This window comes from Schistocerca americana, chromosome 8, assembly GCF_021461395.2.
Source record: "Schistocerca americana isolate TAMUIC-IGC-003095 chromosome 8, iqSchAmer2.1, whole genome shotgun sequence".
NCBI classification, from domain to species: Eukaryota; Metazoa; Arthropoda; class Insecta; order Orthoptera; family Acrididae; genus Schistocerca; species Schistocerca americana.
The window spans coordinates 487,085,270-487,106,002 of NC_060126.1; the positions used below are offsets into that span (position 1 = coordinate 487,085,270).

Genomic DNA, 20,733 nt, shown 5'->3' on the forward strand with positions numbered 1-20,733 from the left:
CATACACACAAACGCGCGCTTATGTGCACTCACACAAACGCAATTCACACACACAACTGCAGTCTCAGGCAACTCAAAAAACACTGCGAGCAGCAGCACCAGTGCATGATGTGAGTGGCGACTGGGTTGGGGTAAGGAGAAGGTTGAGGCGGGGAAGGGGAGGGATAGTATGATGGGGGTGGCGGACAGACATTAGTCCAGCCCCTTCCCTGTTCCCATTCCAGTACTACACAGCCGTCATTCCACCACCACAATCAGCCCTTTTATTTTTCTCCTTTTCCGCTACTCCCCCTGTCCCCCCTCCCCACCTCTTCCCTGCCCCCCGTCTAACCTGCAGCACACTGTCCGCCACCCCCACAGTACTATCCCTCCCCCTATCTGCCCCAGCCTCCTCCTTACCACCACCCAGTCACAACTCCCATCATGCACTGGTGCTGCTGCTCGCAGTGTGGTTGCAGTTGCTTGAGACTGAAGTTGTGCGTGAGGGTTGTGTTTGCATGGGGGTGCGTGTGTATCTATTGTTGACGAAGGCCTTAATGCCCGAAAGCTATAATTGTGAGTGTCTTTTTTTTGTTGTGCCTATGTGCGACTCAGTCTCTCTGCTATATGGTGAGTAGCAACTTTCCTTCTCTTAATATTGTTGCAGTCTATCTTGAATTTTGTTTGAAAATTGAAACAAGGATGTTGTGTTGGTGTAATTCATGAGATGCAGACTTTAGCTGGATTGTTACAGATACTTGTTCCACATTAGAAAATTGTCATTCCACCCTTCAGTTGGAGAGGCTGTTATTCGTTTGGACTTTTGATACTAAATAGTTGGCTGCCTTGACCTGGAACATCAAAAGGACCTTAAATGCTTGATATTTGTGCCCTTGGTAGGAGATGAAGTCAGAGAATGGTAGATGTCCAGTAATGTACAAAAATATCTAAAAAATGTGATTTATTATCCACGTAGTTTAAGATATGTTCTTTTTAGTTAATTGCCTCATGTGGATGTGAGTTGTAATCTTTGCAATTCTGCAAAGATGTTTTTTCTTAGTTGCTCTTTCCAGGCATCTTTAGAGTGTTTAGCTTTGTTTGCCAATAATACATTTTTGGAATGTTCCACCCAGCTGTCTGTCTCCAAAATTAATAACATATTGTAAATGAACATTCCAAAAATTTATCATCATAATGTTCTGCTAGAGTCCCCCTGGTATATCTCCCTCAAAAATTGGTAACATATTGTAAATGAATGTTCCAAACATATATTACCAGGATTTTCTGCTTAAGTTCTCAGGTATCTCTCTAAGAACTTCCTTAAATGCGGATGATTTAATTCTACCACTTGTTGTTGTTGTGGTGGTGGTGGTGGTGGTGGTGGTGGTGGTGGTGGTAATGAGAGTAATGATAGTAGTAGTACCAATACGCTCCATAAAATTGATGTTCCTTTCATTCATTTTGTCCTTTCTTTTACTTTACAGTCACAGACACCATGTACTTCACCACCAGAAAGTTGATAAAGCTACATACAGACCTCTGTGTCATATTTACCCTGATCAGGGTCCTTATATTGTTTGTAATAGCTCTTTGTCGGAGTTTGGAGTGTTGGGTAAGTTAATAACTTTAAATTTATGTCAAATGATTGGTGTGACTAACATTTATGATGATGATGATGATGATGATCCTGTGGGAATTTGTAACCCTAATCTTCTCTATAGTTAAAAAAAAAAAAAACTCCTGAAAGATTTGTACGTCACTCATTGAACAGCATCAGTTATTGAGAAAAGAATTTGCATGCTGCTCCTATGTAATCAGCGTAGATTCATTTCAAGTTCAGTAGTAGCATAATTACAGATTTAGTTCTTTTATTATAACCTCCATCTTCACTGGCCTTTGCCCTGTATAATAAAATACATAATTTCAGGCTTTGAACTGGGATATTCTATGACAAATCCAAATGCATTGGTTTGCTGGGAAGCCCAATTTGGAGATTTCAACAATACAGCACAATGCATCATCGACCAGTTTATATCTTCAGGCCAGGCCAAGTGGGTGCGGCAGTCTGGTCTGGTGATGTTGCTACCCCATGGACTTGAAGGGATGGTATGTATAAGTTATTGTTTAATGATAATTGAGAAAAATAAGTTTCAGAAATGAACTGAAAAAGAAAAAGAAAAAGAAAAATGTTTTCTGGAAGGGGTAAAATGTTCTCTGGCCTACAGCCTTGTCTAGTGGCTTCTTGGGTGAACTACACAATTGCTTCTTCTGTTTAATTATGATGTATTATCTTCCCCTTTTGTGCGAGTCAGTCTACATTTTTTTTTAAAGTGTTTCTTCAGCATACTAATTGACACTCTTGGATTACGAAGTGTAAAAATGTATAGTAAACAAATGAATATTTTCATACTTTCAAATTGGTTACCATCTAAATAGAACTTGAGGCAAAAGTTTCTGTACAGCACTGTTCAATGACTTGATGTTGTGCATTTAGAGTATTTGGAATATAAATTAGTCACAAAATGGAACCTGCTCTGCCAAAGGTGTTTTTACAGGGCCCTTGCTTGCTGAAACACGGCTCTCATTTCTGTGTTTAACAGCTGTGTTTGAGGGAAATGTAGCTTTGTTTCTTTGCCCAGTGGGATACCTATCATCTATCTGAAGGCAAAGCTACCCTCTGTAGCAATAATCTTACCACTATTTGACTAAGTACTGGAAGTTAATGATATAACATAGTTCAAAATGAGGGGGGGGGGGGGGGGATGAAAGAAGGAACATTTAAGTACTTAAGCACAGGACAAGAAGTTTATATTTATTTATTTAACCTGATCAGATTAGGGCCATCAGGCCATCTCTTACATCGGACCAGTGTTCCACACATGCAGCATTTCACACATCAGAGTTACATCATGAACATAGTTCAAATGAGAAATTTAGCTTACTCTAGTGACAATATGAATAAAGAGTAGTGACTAAGACCTAATAAAGTAAATGCTGGCAGTGTTTTGACATCAGGTGCTATACATACAGATTATGGTGAAAGCAATAATAATAACAGTAAAAAAAAAAAATAATAATAATAATAATAATAATGACAAACATAAGAAAGATTGGCAATAGTAATGAAGCTTTGTGCAGATGTAAAGTAGATGTTTACTAGTATAGCGAATTTTGGGTATGGGAGATTTAAGGAGGGGGAAAGAGGGAAGTAATGAGGTGAAGTGCACTCATGTACAGAGGAAGGCATTACTGTTGCTTAAGTAGATACGTCATTAACTGTTTTTTTTAAGCCGGTCATGTTTTTAAGTTCTCTAACATAACGAGGGAGGTTATTCCAGAGTCGGGTTCCCGCTACTGTAAAGGACTTGGAGAAGGTGACTGAGCGATGGAGTGGAACGGAGAGGATTTTATTATAATGGGAATGTGTGTTTATGTCATGTTGTTCCGACATGAGCGTTAGGGACGAGGAGAGATATGAGGGACAGTGTACATTTATAAGGCAGTAGATGAGACAGAGTGTATGGAAATCTCTGCGTTTGTCTGCACGCAGCCAGGACAATTTTGCATATGCTGGTGAAATGTGATCAAAAAGTCGAACGTCACAGATATATCGGATGCAGGCATTCGTGACCAGTTCTAGACGTCAGGAATTTTCCTGAGAGAGGGCTTGTAGGATAATATCGCTGTAGTCAATGATTGGGAATATAAGCGTTTGTACTAATTTCTTTTTCAGATCGAAGGGGAAGAGTTTTTTATATTTTTGTAGGACATGAAGGGATGCTGATGCTTTTTTGCACACTGCAGTTACGTGCTCTGTCCAATTTAGATTTTCATCTATTATTACTCCCAAACTCTTTGCTGAGGGAGAGAAGTTAATATTTGTTCCATTTAGGATAAGAGGTGGTACAGATTCCCGATGTTTTGGGCTAATGAGCTTAGAGTGAGCAACAAGTACCGCTTGGGTTTTAGATGGGTTTAGTTTTAGACCTAAGTCCTGTGCCCATTTTGACAGTGCTTCGAGGTCAGTATTGAAATTTTCAATAGCTTTCTTGAGATTGCTTGGTTTCGCACTTAGATACAACTGAAGGTCATCAGCATACATGTGATATTTGCAATAGGTCAGGACCGATGACACGTCATTGACATAAAGAGAGAAGAGTATAGGACCTAATACTGAGCCTTGGGGAACGCCATTGTGATTTTATATTCCCAGACAGGACGCGTTGCTGATGAGACGTCATGTATGAGCGAAACCATTGCACTGCGCTTGGTGAGAAATTTAGACCGCTAAGTTTGGCTAGTAAGATGTCGAAGTCGACAGTATCAAATGCTTTGCTGAAATCTAAGAAGCAAATGATGGTCGCTTCTTGTCTGTCCATGGCAAGTTTCAGGTCATCTGTCACCTTTATCAGAGCGGATGTTGTGCTTCGATGTTTACGGAAACCTGATTGGTATTCGTCTAGTAGGTTGTTAGTTGTTAGGTAGTTGGTGAGCTGGTCATGAACTATATATTCTAAGGCCTTTGATAGTGCAGGAAGAAGGCAGATGGGGCGGTAGTCAGAGGGTGCTGTGGCGATGTCCTTTTTAGGCAGTGGCTTAATTTGTCCCAGTTTCCAGGCCTCAGGGAAAACACTTGTGATTAATGAATCGTTGAAAATGTCTGTTATAGAGGGCAGTAGTTGGTCAATAATAAGTTTTACCATCTGGATAGTGATACCATCATGTCCAGTAGATGCTGATCTAATCCGCATTATGGCTTTCTTGACAGTACTGCAGGTGACGTGCTGTAGATAGAATTTTTCTTTGCTATAGTCGTTCATCCCCATGAAGTAATCAATGATTCTCTTTTTTTTTTTGCGGATCAATTTTGGTTGTAGGTAATGTGAAGAATCGGTTTAGTTCTACAGCTGGGACCATGGGGTTTTCTGCAACTTTTCTGTTGCCTAAACCGAGACTACAGAGAATTTTCCACAGGATAGCTGGTCTACATCTATTGTCAGCTAATGTATGGGCATGTCTGAGCTTAGCGTTTCTCACCGCTTGACTGACGACTTTGTTTCATTTCTGCTTGTATACAGCATGATTTTCAGGTGTAGGGTGTATCTTGTATGCTCGATGTGCAGCATCTCTGAGACTCATGAGCTGTTTTAGTTCATCAGTCAGCCAAGGTGCAGGTTGCCTTTTTACTTTTCTGGTCTTTATTGGAGCATATTTGTCATATAGTTGAGTAATTTTGTTAGTGAAATCCTGGAGTCTGTCGTTTATGTCCATGAGGGGAGTAGAGGTCATCCCCCAAACTATTTCTTGTGCCTCAGTTTCGAGTTCAGGCAAATTTATGCGTTTGAGGTCTCGGTATGTAGACAGTTTTTGTTTCTTTCTAGGGCATTCTAGTGAATACGTCACGGAAATGATGTCATGGGCAGACATGCCAGGCGCAGATATTTGAGAGGTGCGGATTATTCTGTTCGGAGATTTCGTTGTGAATATATCTATGAAAGTGTGACTGGTAGTTGTGTGATGAGTAGGTGCCAGCTGAAGTAGCGTCATATTTGAGGAAGAAAGCTTCCTCTTAAATTTCCCAGTGGAAGGACTATTGCACAGAAAATTAATGCTAGTGTCACCTGCTACAATTACATGTTCATATGACGATTCGAGACTAGAGAGGGCAGTTTCGAAGCAGGCGAACCCACCTACTTTAGGAGGTTTGTAAAGGACACATATTAAGCACTTTCTGTTAAGTGATTTGATCTCTATGAACATATATTCCACTTGTTTATCTACATTGTTGTCAGATGTGTGTAGTACTGTAGGTGACAAATCAGAGCGTATGTAGGCCCCTACTCCGCCCCCTCGTCTGTTGCATCTGTCGTGCCTGAGAAAGATATAGCCATCTAGGTTTACGGAAGTTGTAGGAATACTTGGTTTGAGCCAAGTCTCTGACAAAAGTATTACCTGTATATCAGCAGTTTGAAATATATATTTGAACTCGTCGAAGTGAGCTGGCAGAGACTGGACATTTGCATGTGCAATATGCAGCTTGGTGCATTCGGGTGTTGATTGCCCGAGGAGGCTGCCGACCGATGTTTGCGGGTCGTGGTTGGCGGTGACAAGAGGGTCTGGCATGAGGAATGCGGAAGGCGTGTGAAGGAGAGGGGGGTGAGGGAGTGTCCTCCCGGTTCTGTGCAGTGAAAGCGGCCGGGAGGGGGAGGGGGTAGGTCCCCAGGGAGACAAGAAGTTTATATTATGATACCGTAAAATAAAAGTTGCTGGCAAGGTCTTGGATACTTGGTGATCGAGATAATGCTAAAATAGTTGTGATGCCAAACCAAGAATATCCTATATTAAACACTATGGTACCTGCTATGACTAATGGGTTCTTTAAGTTTTGATTGTAACTCATTTTCTGTGATGATACCTGGGTGCTCTTTTAAATGAGACTGTCTGGGGTAAAATTTCACGCAGGAGACATGCAATTTTAGTAAACAGTGATTGTAAACTGCACAGCCCAGAACTTGCCTGCAATGAGCACACAGATCGTGTGATGGAGGAAGGAAGGTGACAAGGTCTCAGTTTGATACAGTAACATGGGCAAAATGCGGGGAGGAACAAAGCAGTTCTTGGGAAGTCTTGAGTGAAGTTTCAGTAACTTGGTCCTGGTCATTCAGTTTGTTAACCAATTCTGAATACATGAAAACTTTTGTGATAATACATATAGGTGGTTTCACCCTGGGTGATTGTGAGCTGCGTAAATGTTTGGACAAGCTGAAGCAATAGATGTACATAAAATATAAACAAGGGTCAAATAGGTGACAAAATGTCAGAGGATAAAAATAATCTGAGAGAAACAAGTGTATCCATTCCATCAGATAATGACGTCCTTCAAATTGTGAAATTTTCAGGTAGAAAGAAAAGGGGTAGGAGGAATAGTTACCCATACTTTTGAAATGGAAGAAAAAGTTAAAATGTGTGTATCGTTGTGTACTGCAGCCAGAATTTAGAAAACAGTTACACACAGTATCTGGAGTCACGTCATTACAAACAGCAACAAACATACACATGATTTTTTTTTCAAATATGCATTGTCATTCCTTGTTTTTTGTTGAAGGATGAAATTGAGTATTTTGCTTTCACAGAATGCGTTATGTCAATTTTCTCAGGTACAGGTGATTTCTGCCATTACCAGGAAAGCCCACTACATTACTGCTTCTAAGAAATAAGTTTACTTTTGATTATGGAGAGAATCTGTTAATAATAAGAACAGTTTGTCTTTCTCTGCTCCAATTTTTGCACATAAACTTCTAACTAACCTTTCCAAAAAAATTTGTCATCCCAGTTAGTGCAGATAGTGTTTTATACAATTGAAATAGCTTTCCACAAATATTGGCACACAGAGGTAATGCAGTTTTCTTTGCTTTTTTTGTCTTCATGAATTTTCTCTCTCAGCAGTCTATCTGAGGGAAGTAAATTGTACAAGAATCTGGAGACATATTGCCCCCATTTCTTTTTTTTAAAAAAAAGACCATTAGTGCTTGTTTAAATTAGTAAATATATTCTAATCAGTCCCAGTCAAAATTTTTTGGTATTTAATGTAGATTTTTCATTAATGCTGCATGCTTGAAATGTGTCATACAATGTTAGCTATCAAAATTCCGACATCATGAAAAATGTAAAATTGGCATAAAATGCACCACATACTTCGATCTGCAAATGATTTCCATTTCAGTACAACTGTGCAAAGTTGAGACATTGCATTGAATGTTGGTTGTTTCGGAGACAATTGTGTTAGTGAGAAGTGACTTCCAGCGTATGTTGTATTTCGACAGCAGCAGGATCATCGTCTATTTAGACTGCAGTTCATTATTCCACGATGTTGTTGCTTATGTTGGTCAGGATACCATGACTGTCATGCAAACATTCCATGGTACGCAAAACAGGTCAGAATACTGTTGCAGAAACAGCAAAAAAAGTGCCAAATTTTCCAAGATTAACGATCTTTTACAGGAGCGTGAAACTTTGTTTCAAAACCTGAAGGAAAATCCAGAGATATTTTGGTTGTATGTAAAGTGTGCTAGCTGCAAAACACAATCAAGTGCCTTCTGTGCACGATAGTAATGAAAATAATATTGATGACAGTGTTGCTAAAGCAGAGTTGCTAAACACAGCCCTCTGAAATTCCTTCACCGAACAAGATGAAGTAAATATTCCAGAATTCAAATCGAAAACAGCTTCCAACATGAGGAACTTAGAAGCAGATATCCTCAGAGTAGAGAAGCAACTTAAATCACTTAACAATAGCTTTGTACCAGTTAGGTTCCTTTCAGAGTAAGCTGATGCAGTAGCTGCATACTTATCATATACAAGTGCTCACTCAATGAAAGATCCATGTCAAAAGATTGAAAAGTTGCACAGATCACACCAATATATTCGAGAAAGGCAATAGGAGTAATCCACTAATTCACAGGACAATATCATTAACAGCGATATGCAGCAGGATTTTGAAACGTATTGTGATTGAACATTATGAATTACCTAGAAGACAATGGTCTATTGACACAGTCAACATGGATTTAGAAAACATCATTCTCATGAAACACAACTAGCTCTTCACTCACACAAAGTATTGAGTGCTATCGACAAGAGATTTCAAGTTTATACTGTATTTATTTGTAGATTTCCAGAAGGCTTTCAACACCATACCTCAAAAGTAACTTGGAAGCAGATTGGGTGCGAGTGGATTCATGATTTCGTCGGGCAGGTTGCAGTTCGTAGTAATTGACCGAAAGTCATAAAGTAAAACCGAATTGATTTCTGTTGTTCCCCAAGATAGTGTTACAGGTTCTCTGCTGTTCCTTATCTTTATAAACAATTTAGGAGACAGTAAAAGCAGCCGTCTTAGATTGTTTGCAGATGATGTTGTCATTTATCGTCTAGTAAAGTCATCCGAAGATCAAAACAAATTGCAAAACAATTTAAAAAAGATGCCTGTATGGTACAAAGTTGGCAGTTGACCCAGTAATGAGAAGTGTGAGGCCATCCACATGAGCACTGAAAAGAATCAATTAAACTTCTGTTACACAATAAATCAATCGAATTTAAAGGCTGTAAAGTCAACCAAATACCTAGGAATTACAATTACGAACAACTTAAACTGAGGACAATACATCTAAAATGTTGAGGAAAAGGTAAAGCAAAGATTGCATATTTTAGCAGAACACTCAGAAGATGCAACGGATCTAGTAGAGACTGCCTAAACTTAGTTTTTTATCCTCTTTTGGTGAAAGCTGCACAGTGTGGAATCCTTACCAGATAGGGTCTACAGAGTGAAATCGTGAATTACCAGGATCAGGGAAATGTCATAGGAGGACTAGACCTCTTCAACTAACATAATTTATCCTTGAACAAAAACAACATAATTATTCTTTGGATAATAACAGGTCCCCTTTGAAAAACAGTTAAGAAAATTAAAGTTGATTTGACATTACAAATATGAAGGCATTCAAAATGGTAAGAAAGACAGCTATTCAATTGCAATAATAATCATCTCAAACAAATTCAAGACATAAGACCTTAACAGTATTGGCCTTCTAAAATTTTTGAATTAAATGATTTTGCATAAACTACCCAATTAAAATAATTAAACAGTTCTAGATAATTCTCTCCAAAACATTAGGCAGACCCACAAAAGTTCAGTATCAAAAGATGTACAGTAAACTTAGAACAAGGTTACAATTTGTATTAAAGGGAAAACTTCTGTGCAAAGCCAGTTAATCAAAGGCCTTTTTGCCAACAGCAAACTTTCATTTTCAGTGCAAATCAGATAGCATAAGATACTCAGCTTGAGCCCAGACAGCCAGGATGTGCAAGTGCAAACGAACAGCGAGCCACAGTAGGAAATGCTCGAGAGCCATTAACATGGTCGTAAGCAAGCCAGGCCCATGCAGCGAGAAGGCACAGACATGGAACATTCTCCCAGCAACTTAGTAAGTGCTGTCAACAACAAAGAAGATAAGTGCCTGGATTATACTACAAGTTAAGTTATGGTTTAGCCATGATGGCACCTATAGAGTGTTTCCAGTAAGTTCTTATGCCCTAGGAAATAAGCTTCGCTAAAAGAGAAATACAGGAAGGAAGCTAAAATTTCTTCCAGGATGGAATATAATTAAAAAAAAAAAACTTGCTTGGGTCTTATAACTAACAGGTGCTCAAAAAATCTTCAAAGGGCTGGAAAATAGTGATATCAGAGCCCAGCAGCTTCTAAATCATAATAAAAAAAAATGCTGTTGATGGTGAAATGAGCCAGCACAGCTCGCAGAGCGCATCGAGAAAGTCCAAAGAAGGGCAGCAGGTTTTGTATTATAGAGAAACAGGGGAGAGAGTGACATGGATATGATACAGGATTTGGGGGTAGACATCATTAAAACAAAGAAGTTTCTCATTTTGGCCAGATATTCTCATGCAATTTCAATCACCAACTTTCTTCTCAGAATGCAAAAACACTTCGTTGATACTGACCTACTTGCTCAGAAGTATATAGAACTTCATTTTTTCCATGTACTGTTAAAGAGTGGAATAATGGAGAATTATTGTGAAAGTGATTTGATGAACCTTTTGCCAGGCAGTTAAGTGTGATTTATAGAGTAGTACGTAGATAGAGGTGTAGGTTTAGGTGTAAATGAACATGGAAGAAATGGGTTCTGGAGAGATCTCAGGAATCCTATGTGACTGATGCCAGTGTATGCAGACATATTGGTCCACTCAACTGTGCAGGATCGTATAACTGTGCCAAGTACCTTGAGAGAGAAAATGGGCTCATTTGTAGCAGGACAAGTACCCATACATAGAGTGCGACAATGTATGGAGCACCATGGACTGACAGCGCAATAGTATTAGATGTACACAAGGAAAAACAGAACACAGATAAACTGTCCCCTCCTGAATCTACAAAGTATTAGTTAGCAAAATTAAATTTAAGGAGCACAACTGCAAGTACACATGACAGGAAAAAGTATGCAGTAACTGATAAGACAAGTTTTTCACCGAGCGAGGTGACGCAGTGGTTAGCACACTGGACTCGCATTCGGGAGGACGACGGTTCAATCCCGTCTCCGGCCATCCTGATTTAGGTTTTCCGTGATTTCCCTAAATCGCTTCAGGCAAATGCCGGGATGGTTCCTTTGAAAGGGCACGGCCGATTTCCTTCCCCATCCTTCCCTAACACGAGCTTGCGCTCCGTCTCTAATGACCTCGTTGTCGACGGGACGTTAAACACTAATATCCTCCTCCTCCTCCTCCTCCTCCAAGTTTTTCATGCAGGTCTGTTAAGGGAATAAATACGTCAGGAAATTTATTGCATGTATCAGTAATAACAATCTTTTTGTGGAGTGCGTTCATTTGAAATTTTTTTTTTTTTTTTTTTAAAAAATTCTCAAAATAGCTGGGGCTAATCATGAAGACATGAAGTGTGTAAAAAGTTATACAATTTTGAAATTATTGTTGTATTTTAACTCAAAGATTAAAGTATTTTTGGGTTTTAACCAGAATCATTCACTTTTATCTATGTGCTGTTGAAACATATCTAATTAAATGTTTTATATTTCTTTCAGGGTCCTGAGCATTCTAGTGCTCGTCTAGAGAGATTCCTGCAGATGTCTTCTGATGACCCTGACTATTTCCCACCAGAGAGTGAAGAGTTTGCTGTGCGACAGTTACACGATATCAACTGGATTGTAAGTATAACCAGAATTATCAAGGCTATACAGCTACAATATAGTTTTATACGATCATTGTTGAATTATTTGGAATATAATTCGATATGAAAGAAATATGAGGATATGTAATGCAATTACCAACTCTAAATTTTCTACATGCTAAATGTTTCTCTTTTGTGATAACCGCAAACATCGTTACCTTTGCTTTAACTTGTAATAGGTTTTTGAGGTAGGTAACAGTTTCAGATCTTGTATCTCCCAGAAACATAACAAAGTTTCTTGTTTTATGTACACTCCTGGAAATTGAAATAAGAACACCGTCAATTCATTGTCCCAGGAAGGGGAAACTTTATTGACACATTCCTGGGGTCAGATACATCACATGATCACACTGACAGAACCACAGGCACATAGACACAGGCAACAGAGCATGCACAATGTCGGCACTAGTACAGTGTATATCCATCTTTCGCAGCAATGCAGGCTGCTATTCTCCCATGGAGACGATCATAGAGATGCTGGATGTAGTCCTGTGGAACGGCTTGCCATGCCATTTCCACCTGGCGCCTCAGTTGGACCAGCGTTCGTGCTGGACGTGCAGACCGCGTGAGACGACGCTTCATCCAGTCCCAAACATGCTCAATGGGGGACAGATCCGGAGATCTTGCTGGCCAGGGTAGTTGACTTACACCTTCTAGAGCACGTTGGGTGGCACGGGATACATGCGGACGTGCATTGTCCTGTTGGAACAGCAAGTTCCCTTGCCGGTCTAGGAATGGTAGAACGATGGGTTCGATGACGGTTTGGATGTACCGTGCACTATTCAGTGTCCCCTCGACGATCACCAGTGGTGTACGGCCAGTGTAGGAGATCGCTCCCCACACGGGTGTTGGCCCTGTGTGCCTCGGTCGTATGCAGTCCTGATTGTGGCGCTCACCTGCACGGCACCAAACACGCATACGACCATCATTGGCACCAAGGCAGAAGCGACTCTCATCGCTGAAGACGACACGTCTCCATTCGTCCCTCCATTCACGCCTGTCGTGACACCACTGGAGGCGGGCTGCACGATGTTGGGGCGTGAGCGGAAGACGGCCTAACGGTGTGCGGGACCGTAGCCCAGCTTCATGGAGACGGTTGCGAATGGTCCTCGCCGATACCCCAGGAGCAACAGTGTCCCTAATTTGCTGGGAAGTGGCGGTGCTATCCCCTACGGCACTGCGTAGGATCCTACGGTCTTGGCGTGCATCCGTGCCTCGCTGCGGTCCGGTCCCAGGTTGACGGGCACGTGCACCTTCCGCCGACCACTGGCGACAACATCGATGTACTGTGGAGACCTCACGCCCCACGTGTTGAGCAATTCGGCGGTACGTCCACCCGGCCTCCCGCATGCCCACTATACGCCCTCGCTCAAAGTCCGTCAACTGCACATACGGTTCACGTCCACGCTGTCGCGGCATGCTACCAGTGTTAAAGACTGCGATGGAGCTCCGTATGCCACGGCAAACTGGCTGACACTGACGGCGGCGGTGCACAAATGCTGCCATTCGACGGCCAACACTGCGGTTCCTGGTGTGTCCACTGTTCCGTGCGTGTGATCATTGCTTGTACAGCCCTCTCGCAGTGTCCGGAGCAAGTATGGTGGGTCTGACACACCGGTGTCAATGTGTTCTTTTTTCCATTTCCAGGAGCGTATGTCATGTTGAAAAAATATCAAATTAATTCTGCCCACACACAATGTATATAGCATTTATGCTTATTTTTCACATGCAATCCATGTTTGTTAATTTGTTATGATCCTGTTGAAAGTTTTCCTTTTGTCATCTTCTTTAAGCTTGAATGCCCTTGTGAAGATGTCTGACCTTTAATTCTACAGATATAGGAATCCTTGATCTGGATAACTTAAAGGACACAGCTTCCATCAGATTTCATCAAAACAGTATGACTTTGCAGCATTGAGGGAATTATGTTCAGTAGCTGTAGTTTTCAGATTCATAAAGTGGAAAAAAATGAAAAGAAATACATTTTAATGGATCATGTTTTAACATTTAAACCACCTATGTTTTGTGTGTGTGTGTGTGTGTGTGTGTGTGTGTGTGTGTGTGTGAGAGAGAGAGAGAGAGACATTATACTCTTTCCCTCTTGTAAAGGTAAACTTCAACATTGTTTGGAAGAAATTATTATAACAAATGAGATGGTAGACCAGGAAACTAGTTATTATAAGATATTATAAGATGATAATAATGTTTAGTGATAATGATAATGTACTATGTGGCATAGGGTCACTTCTGTTCACAATACGTATAAAATGACTGTGCAGATAGTCTGTGGTGTTATGATGCTGTTTGCAGGCTATGCAGTTGTGTACATTGTGGTGACATCTTCAGAAACTTGTTTTGAAAGGCAGAAAGACTTGTAGATGATCAGTAACTAGTGTAAAGATTTGCATTTGCCTGTGAACATACATAGCATCAAGTGCATAAATAATGAATAGATAAAATATTGTTTGATTATCTGGCAGGTGATTAGTCACTGGAATCATTCACAACTTAAGTATCTGGCAAGTATTAGTCCGATATGATTTAAAGGGGATGCCAAAATAAATTTAGCTGTGGGGAAGACAGGTGTAAAACTTGGATGTGTAGGTTAAACCGTTAGAAATTGTGATTTGTGCTCAAGGTTGCTTACCTATTCTTGAGTATGATTCATTGATGTAGAACCATCACCAAATTAAATTAGCTGAATTTATGGGGAAGCTTGTTAAACAGCAGTGGGAGACACTATGAGAAAGGCATTGTATGTCCCTTGAGAGCCTTACTCTCAAAGTTCCGAGAGCTCGTATTCCAAAACAATTCAAGAAATATCCTACATCCTCCAGCATACATATTGTGTGATGATCACAAGACTATTATTAGAGAAATGTGAGCTCATACTGAAAGGTTTTGACAGACTCTCCTTCCCACATACCACCTGTAAATGGAATAAGAACAGGGAAAATGGCTCTGGTACGCTATGGACCACTGATTCTGATACACTATGGGCCACATTGTGGTGGCTCGCAAAGTACAGCTGTGGATATTGAAAAGATAATAGTACAAATTAAAAATCTTCTGCTCTTTAGGAAAATGTAATCTGCACTGAATATTCAGTGACAGGTTAAAAAACTATGTATCAGTCCAGCTCTTGGCTTCGGATCCCAGAACATAAGTAACGAGGTGAAACTGAGTTGCTCCATAAGGCACAAATGAATAATGCAGTTGTTACCACGTTGTCAGCAAAATTGGAGGCTCCTGGTTTGAGTCTCAATGCAGTAAATAAATCTTATTATTGTAAATGTCCTTTGATTCTCCAGCTTTTATCTGTGTGTTTATAATGTGTCAGACCTTAAATGTAAAACTAGAATCTACTCGGTCTGTAATAGGTAGCAAACTGCTCAACACCAGCCAACTATTTCCACATTCTGCGCCGGCAGATAGCCCTTCCATTCCGCAAGCCCCTCATTTTGATGACGCCGAAATCACTGTTGCGTCATCCTGAGGCCAGATCAAGTTTTGACGAAATGACTGAGGAGACACAATTTCTCAGGTGGGTTAAATGTATTTTCTTCGTATAGAGGAGGATGGATTCCACAAAAAAATGGTGGCAGATTCTCAGTTATTTTACGTTGATTAAAATTTTATATTATTATAATACAGTGTGAGTATTGAAATATTGTGGGTACTATGTAATTTTTGTTTCTTAAGTAGCATATACTTTCTTTCCTACCAGTCTTCTGACTGATTTGATGCAGCTTGCCTCTCCTGTACCAATCCCTTCATCTAAGAGCAGTACCCAGTGTCCTCAGTTATTGTTGTATTTATTCCAGTCTCTGTCTTACTTGTAAGTTTTTGGTCTCTCTATCATGACCTCGAGTACCATGGTAGTTATTCACTGATATATTAACGTATATTAGCTTCCTGTCTCATCTCATTCTCAGTTATTCACATATTTCTTTTCATGCCAATTTTGCAGAGAAACTACTCATTTCTTATCGTATGGGTCCATATAATTTTTAGCATCCTTCTGTAACACCACATCTCAAATGCTTTTCTTCCTTATATTGTTATACTCCAGTTGAACATTCTCAGAAATTTGTTCTTTAAATGAAGGCCAACTGTCACTCCTCCACCTACAAGCTCTACCATAGTGATCCCATCATCCCAGAAGTCCAACATAACCTCAAATTCCTGCTCAGATTATTAGACCCATTCCAGAATCTCTTCCCTGAATCCACTTCCCTCCTCATCTCAATGTGTGTCATCCCCCCCTCCCCCCCCCCCACCTACACACACACACACACACACACACACACACACACACACACACACACACCTACATTCTGCATTCTTTCCAAAATCAAGAAACTCAGTAATCCTGGGCGCCCCATTGTACTAACTGTTTATTGTGTCCCCACTGAAAAAAATCACCACTCTTGTTAACCAGCACATCCAACCAGTTGCTTGTAGCCTAGCCTCTTACATCAAAGATACAGACTACTTCCGTCACAGATTCTTGACCATCCCCAAACATTACCACATGGATCCCTACTGTCACTGTTGCACTTCCCTAGCCTACCTATACTCGAACACTACCACCCCCAAAGTCCTTTTGAGCCCAAACCCATGACTTCATTCATTGTAAACCACACCAGTTGCATCCTCACACACAACTACATCCTTTTGAAGGGAAGATGTATAAACAAAAAAGTAATACAGCAATAGGCACCCACATGGCACTTTCCTGTGCTGGCCTGTTTGTCAGCCATCTAGAGGAAACCTTTCTAGCCTCCCAAGACCCCCAATCCTCTTGTCCGTTTCAGGTTCGCTGATTGTATTTTCATTATCTGAACCCAGGACAAAGACACCCTATCCTCATTCCTCCACAACCTTTCCAGGTTTTCCTCTGTCCACTTCAACTGGTCCTCAGCCTAGCATGCCATCTTTTTAGATGTTGACCTCCATTTCTCTGATGGCTCCATTCTTAACTCTGTCCATATGAAGACCACTAACCATCATACCTACATTTTGAAAGCTTTCACCACTTCCATTCTAAAAATAGCTCCCAATTTGACTGTCCACGTGGGGATGGCACATCTGCAGCAATGTGAATTCCTTTGTCGAGTGTGGTGAAAGTCTCACAAAGGCCTCGACAGAGGCACAGTCCCCCAGACGTAGCCTGCTGGCTGACTTCCCCTGCCAAATCGTCACACATTTTATGTGAGTATGACAATCTAGCTGTCCATGAGAATGAATTGGCACTGCCCAGCTGCGGCCAAGAACAACCAGTGATGGGCACACTGCTGAGCACAACCTGCTGGACTTCATTGGTGGCACAATAGTGGGCAACACGATACTGGGCAGCAGGTGGGTCACATGACTGAATGGCAGCAAACAGCATGCCCAGTGGTGTGTACAGTGTGGCCAGCAGTGTGTACAGTGGCAGGCAGCACGCTCATGCACTTTGCATTTCACAGGCAGGTGCTGGCTAGTCTGCGGTAAGTTCATGTGTACCTGGATGGCACACTGCTTTCAAGCAGTGTGGTGAAGTGGGCTTTGCTCGAAGTTCAGAGTGATATGTGCTGATATAGTGCAGCGAAACAACAGCAGCAGCCTGGTGACAAATTTTCCACTGACCAAACAGTATTACATATGAGCCAAACTTTTAGCGGTCTCTCTTAAGACCAAAAGATTGTTGTCTCAAATTCTGATGTCAGTTTGTTCAGGCATAAAATTGGAGCCTGGTCAGGATGGATGAAGATGGGTGTCTGCAGGTAGTTTTTGAATAAAAGAGTGAAGCAAAGTAAATTTTAGTTAAATTCTACAATTTGGGTTACAGAAGAATTTGTCCAGGCTTGACTGTGGGCACCCACCACTCTAGATTATAGAATGCGGGACTAGATTGAGGGAGAGAAGGCAGTTAACTTGTGAATAAGCTGATGGCCTATCAAGAAGGAAAAGAGTTACAGAGACGGGTGGCCTAACCCATCTGCTCTATAAGAAGGCTGGAACCCAAAAGACAGAAAACATGGAGCACAAGAGAGTGACTAGAATAGGCTCTGCACTCAAAGATGCAGCCAGCAACCACCATGTGACACGATTCTCACTTCCCCTATGGTTTGCATCTTGTGATGGATTTGGGTGCTTTTGTCAGCAAAGTTCAGGAAACAATAATGTCTGATGATTATGCCATGGTTCACCACGCACTTAGGATCTGAAGGAGCTCATGGTAAATACTTAGTTGAACAGCGTAAATAAAATAAAATAAATCAGAATTAAAATTATATTGAAACTCTGAAATATTCCTAAACTGGCTAGCCTACCTGTAAAAATACTTTGGTTACCACTTCCCCCAATCATTCAGAAGTTCAGAAGAAATGATATAGGTGCCTTTTGCTTTGTTCAATTTCAAGTGTTCCAAAGATCTTTCAGACACTTAATCTAATACCATTTCCTCTTGTGTATTCACTTCAGGAGACAGTCCCCCCACCCCCCCCCCCACCCCCCACCCGCCCTCCCCATAGAGGCCATTGATGTACTGTTACTAATAGATTCTTCCTGATGATTCTCTTAAACTCCAGTCTACTATTCATCACTACTAAATTGTGATCTGAGCTTATATCTTCTTTTCAGTACACTTTAGAATCCAATACGTGATGTTTCAGTCTTTCTCTTCCTGTAATTCCAGGCCTTTTTCCAAGTATACCTCTTCCTCTTATTATTTTTAAACAGTGTTTTCACTATTAATAGCTGACATTTATTGCAGAACTCGGTCTTCCTGCTCTCTCATTCTTACTACTGAAATTATTTTCTTCCATAACTCTGCATTCAGTTCCTTCCTCTGCTGTGGCATTCCACTCCAACCCATGATTACTAGATTCTCACCATCACTGAGTTGCATGTTCAGTGTCCTCACATAATCCTTCTGTTGCTTAATTTCTGCTTGATTGTACCCTTTACTTTTTTTCCCATTTCACCTCAGTGACCTATCGCTGCACTTCTCTTCTCAGGTATTTTAACCTTTTTATGACTTATTTTATTTTACACTCACGAAGACTTGTTTTGTGTGTACCGTTAGTCAAGCTGTGTGTTCAGAATAGGACTGTGAATTAGTGCAAGATTAGAGTTGAGTGGTGTTTTTTTTTATATATCACTTATTTGATGTCATCTGTTAGTACTTTAGTTTTCCTTTCTAAATTAGTATCTGAGACAAGTATTTCATTGATAAACTACTAATGAAGTTTTTGTATAAACCACTACAGAATTGCTCCCATAAAGAAAGATTATTTTTATTTGATTTTATGATTTGAATAAAAGTGTATTTTGATCACCCAACTTAGTAACTTTCCTTATTAATTATTTATGTATGAAACATCTAGCATTGGTATCATAATTGTTCTTCCTTGTGCCAGTTGACCACTTACACTTTAGAAAATTGCAGATGTGGAGCAGTTACAAAGATAAACCATCCTTCACTTCCATATTTCTTCTCTATTCATTTCAAAGTAATTTTGCATTCCTTTCAGCTAGCACTTCTAATTTCATATGTTGTCATTTTATTGTTGATCTGTACAGCAAGCTAATTTTTGAGTTACATCTCAAAATCTGTTCCACAGCAAGATCGAGATTTGTACAGTGTTAAGTAATTGCCATCTTTCGTTATCGGAAGGCTATGTGTTTTATTTTTGTTATGATGGTATCAAACACCTTTGCTAGGAATTTGATGCTTGAATCATTAATATATTGTTAACTGTGCCTAACTGAAAAAGCCCCATTCCGCCCCACATGTATTGTCACCATGAACAGGAATTCCTGAAGCTCTTCTTCTGGGTTTGTAACAAAATAATTTTGTATAAGTCTTTTCAATATATTTATCATCATCCATAGGATAATGAAAAATGTTAAGTTCTAACAAAATGTTGACATATTGAAACATATGTTATCATCTTCACCCACAAAACTGAGACAAAAGCGGTCACCAGAAATGGGCTTTTGAAGGTATCACAAAATGTTACATACAGCATCAAATTCTTATCAAAATCGTAGATACCATTCTCAAACTATGTTCCCACCAATTTGAAGAAAATCATTTAGAGTTGTGCATTCTTTTGTAGTTAAAAATGCCTCTAGTCAGCAATCCCTGGACTATACAAAGGGTTGCCACAAGATCTGGAAATCAGGGAATTTCAAACTTATCAGGGAAATATCAGGAGAATTTGGAAAAAAAACTCTGGAAAATCTCATTTTTGTCTCAGATGAAATTGTTTCTTTACTGAGATCTTAAGTACTGTCACTGGCCGGATGCAGCTGAGTATATGTGCCACTTCCCTACTCCCTCATTCTTACTGCTTCTCCCCTTTCTACCACTCCCTTCAGCTTGCAGTCAGTCCTACCATCACATCTTGCCACTAACCTAGCAGCTGCCGGTGAGAGGTAAGCAGGCATGCTGAGCGGTTTGTTTGGATCTGATTCTCAGAGACTGTTGATGCAGTGGCTGGAGATGGCAGTCACATGAGCAAAAGCTGTGTCTGAATGATTGTGTGAATGTGTATGTTCTCTCATTTTCTGACAAAGGCTAAGGCCAAAAATTTAATTGTGAGAGTGTGACTATCTTTTCTACGTGCCTGTCTGCGGCTCAGTGATCATCTTTATGGTAAGTTGCTATCTACCCTCATTAGTATTGATTCTCTGAGTATTCGCAGAAGTTATCTGTTTCTTGGACTGATCATCACGGTGTCATTTCATGAACATGGTGCCTGTGACTTGAATAGCTGGCCACACAAGTGGACTTATTTTATTTAATAAAATTGCAGCCAAATAGCCATATACAGTTACTTTGTTTAAGATTTTACATTTACCTTTACATTTTACATTTTTGCGTATTCATTTATCGATTTCACTCTTTTACTGCACAGTTCTATGTGATATTGTTCACAGGCTTCGTTACACAGTTCACATACACATGTTGTGGTTGGGTTGTGATAAGTTTTGTTTTTGCAAATTAGATGATG

General features: G+C 40.3%; 1 protein-coding gene across 5 annotated transcripts in view; it reads left to right on the forward strand.

Moving 5' to 3' along the window:
• Positions 1 to 20,733, forward strand: part of LOC124625819 (2-oxoglutarate dehydrogenase, mitochondrial-like) — a 135,117-nt gene that overhangs the window by 67,813 nt on the left and 46,571 nt on the right. For all 5 annotated transcript variants that reach the window (XM_047149282.1, XM_047149281.1, XM_047149284.1 and 2 more), the window contains 4 exons: positions 1,464 to 1,591; positions 1,907 to 2,085; positions 11,583 to 11,705; positions 15,109 to 15,272. In XM_047149282.1, coding sequence (XP_047005238.1) covers positions 1,464 to 1,591; positions 1,907 to 2,085; positions 11,583 to 11,705; positions 15,109 to 15,272 — 594 coding nt within the window. The remainder of the gene's footprint in view (positions 1 to 1,463; positions 1,592 to 1,906; positions 2,086 to 11,582; positions 11,706 to 15,108; positions 15,273 to 20,733) is intronic.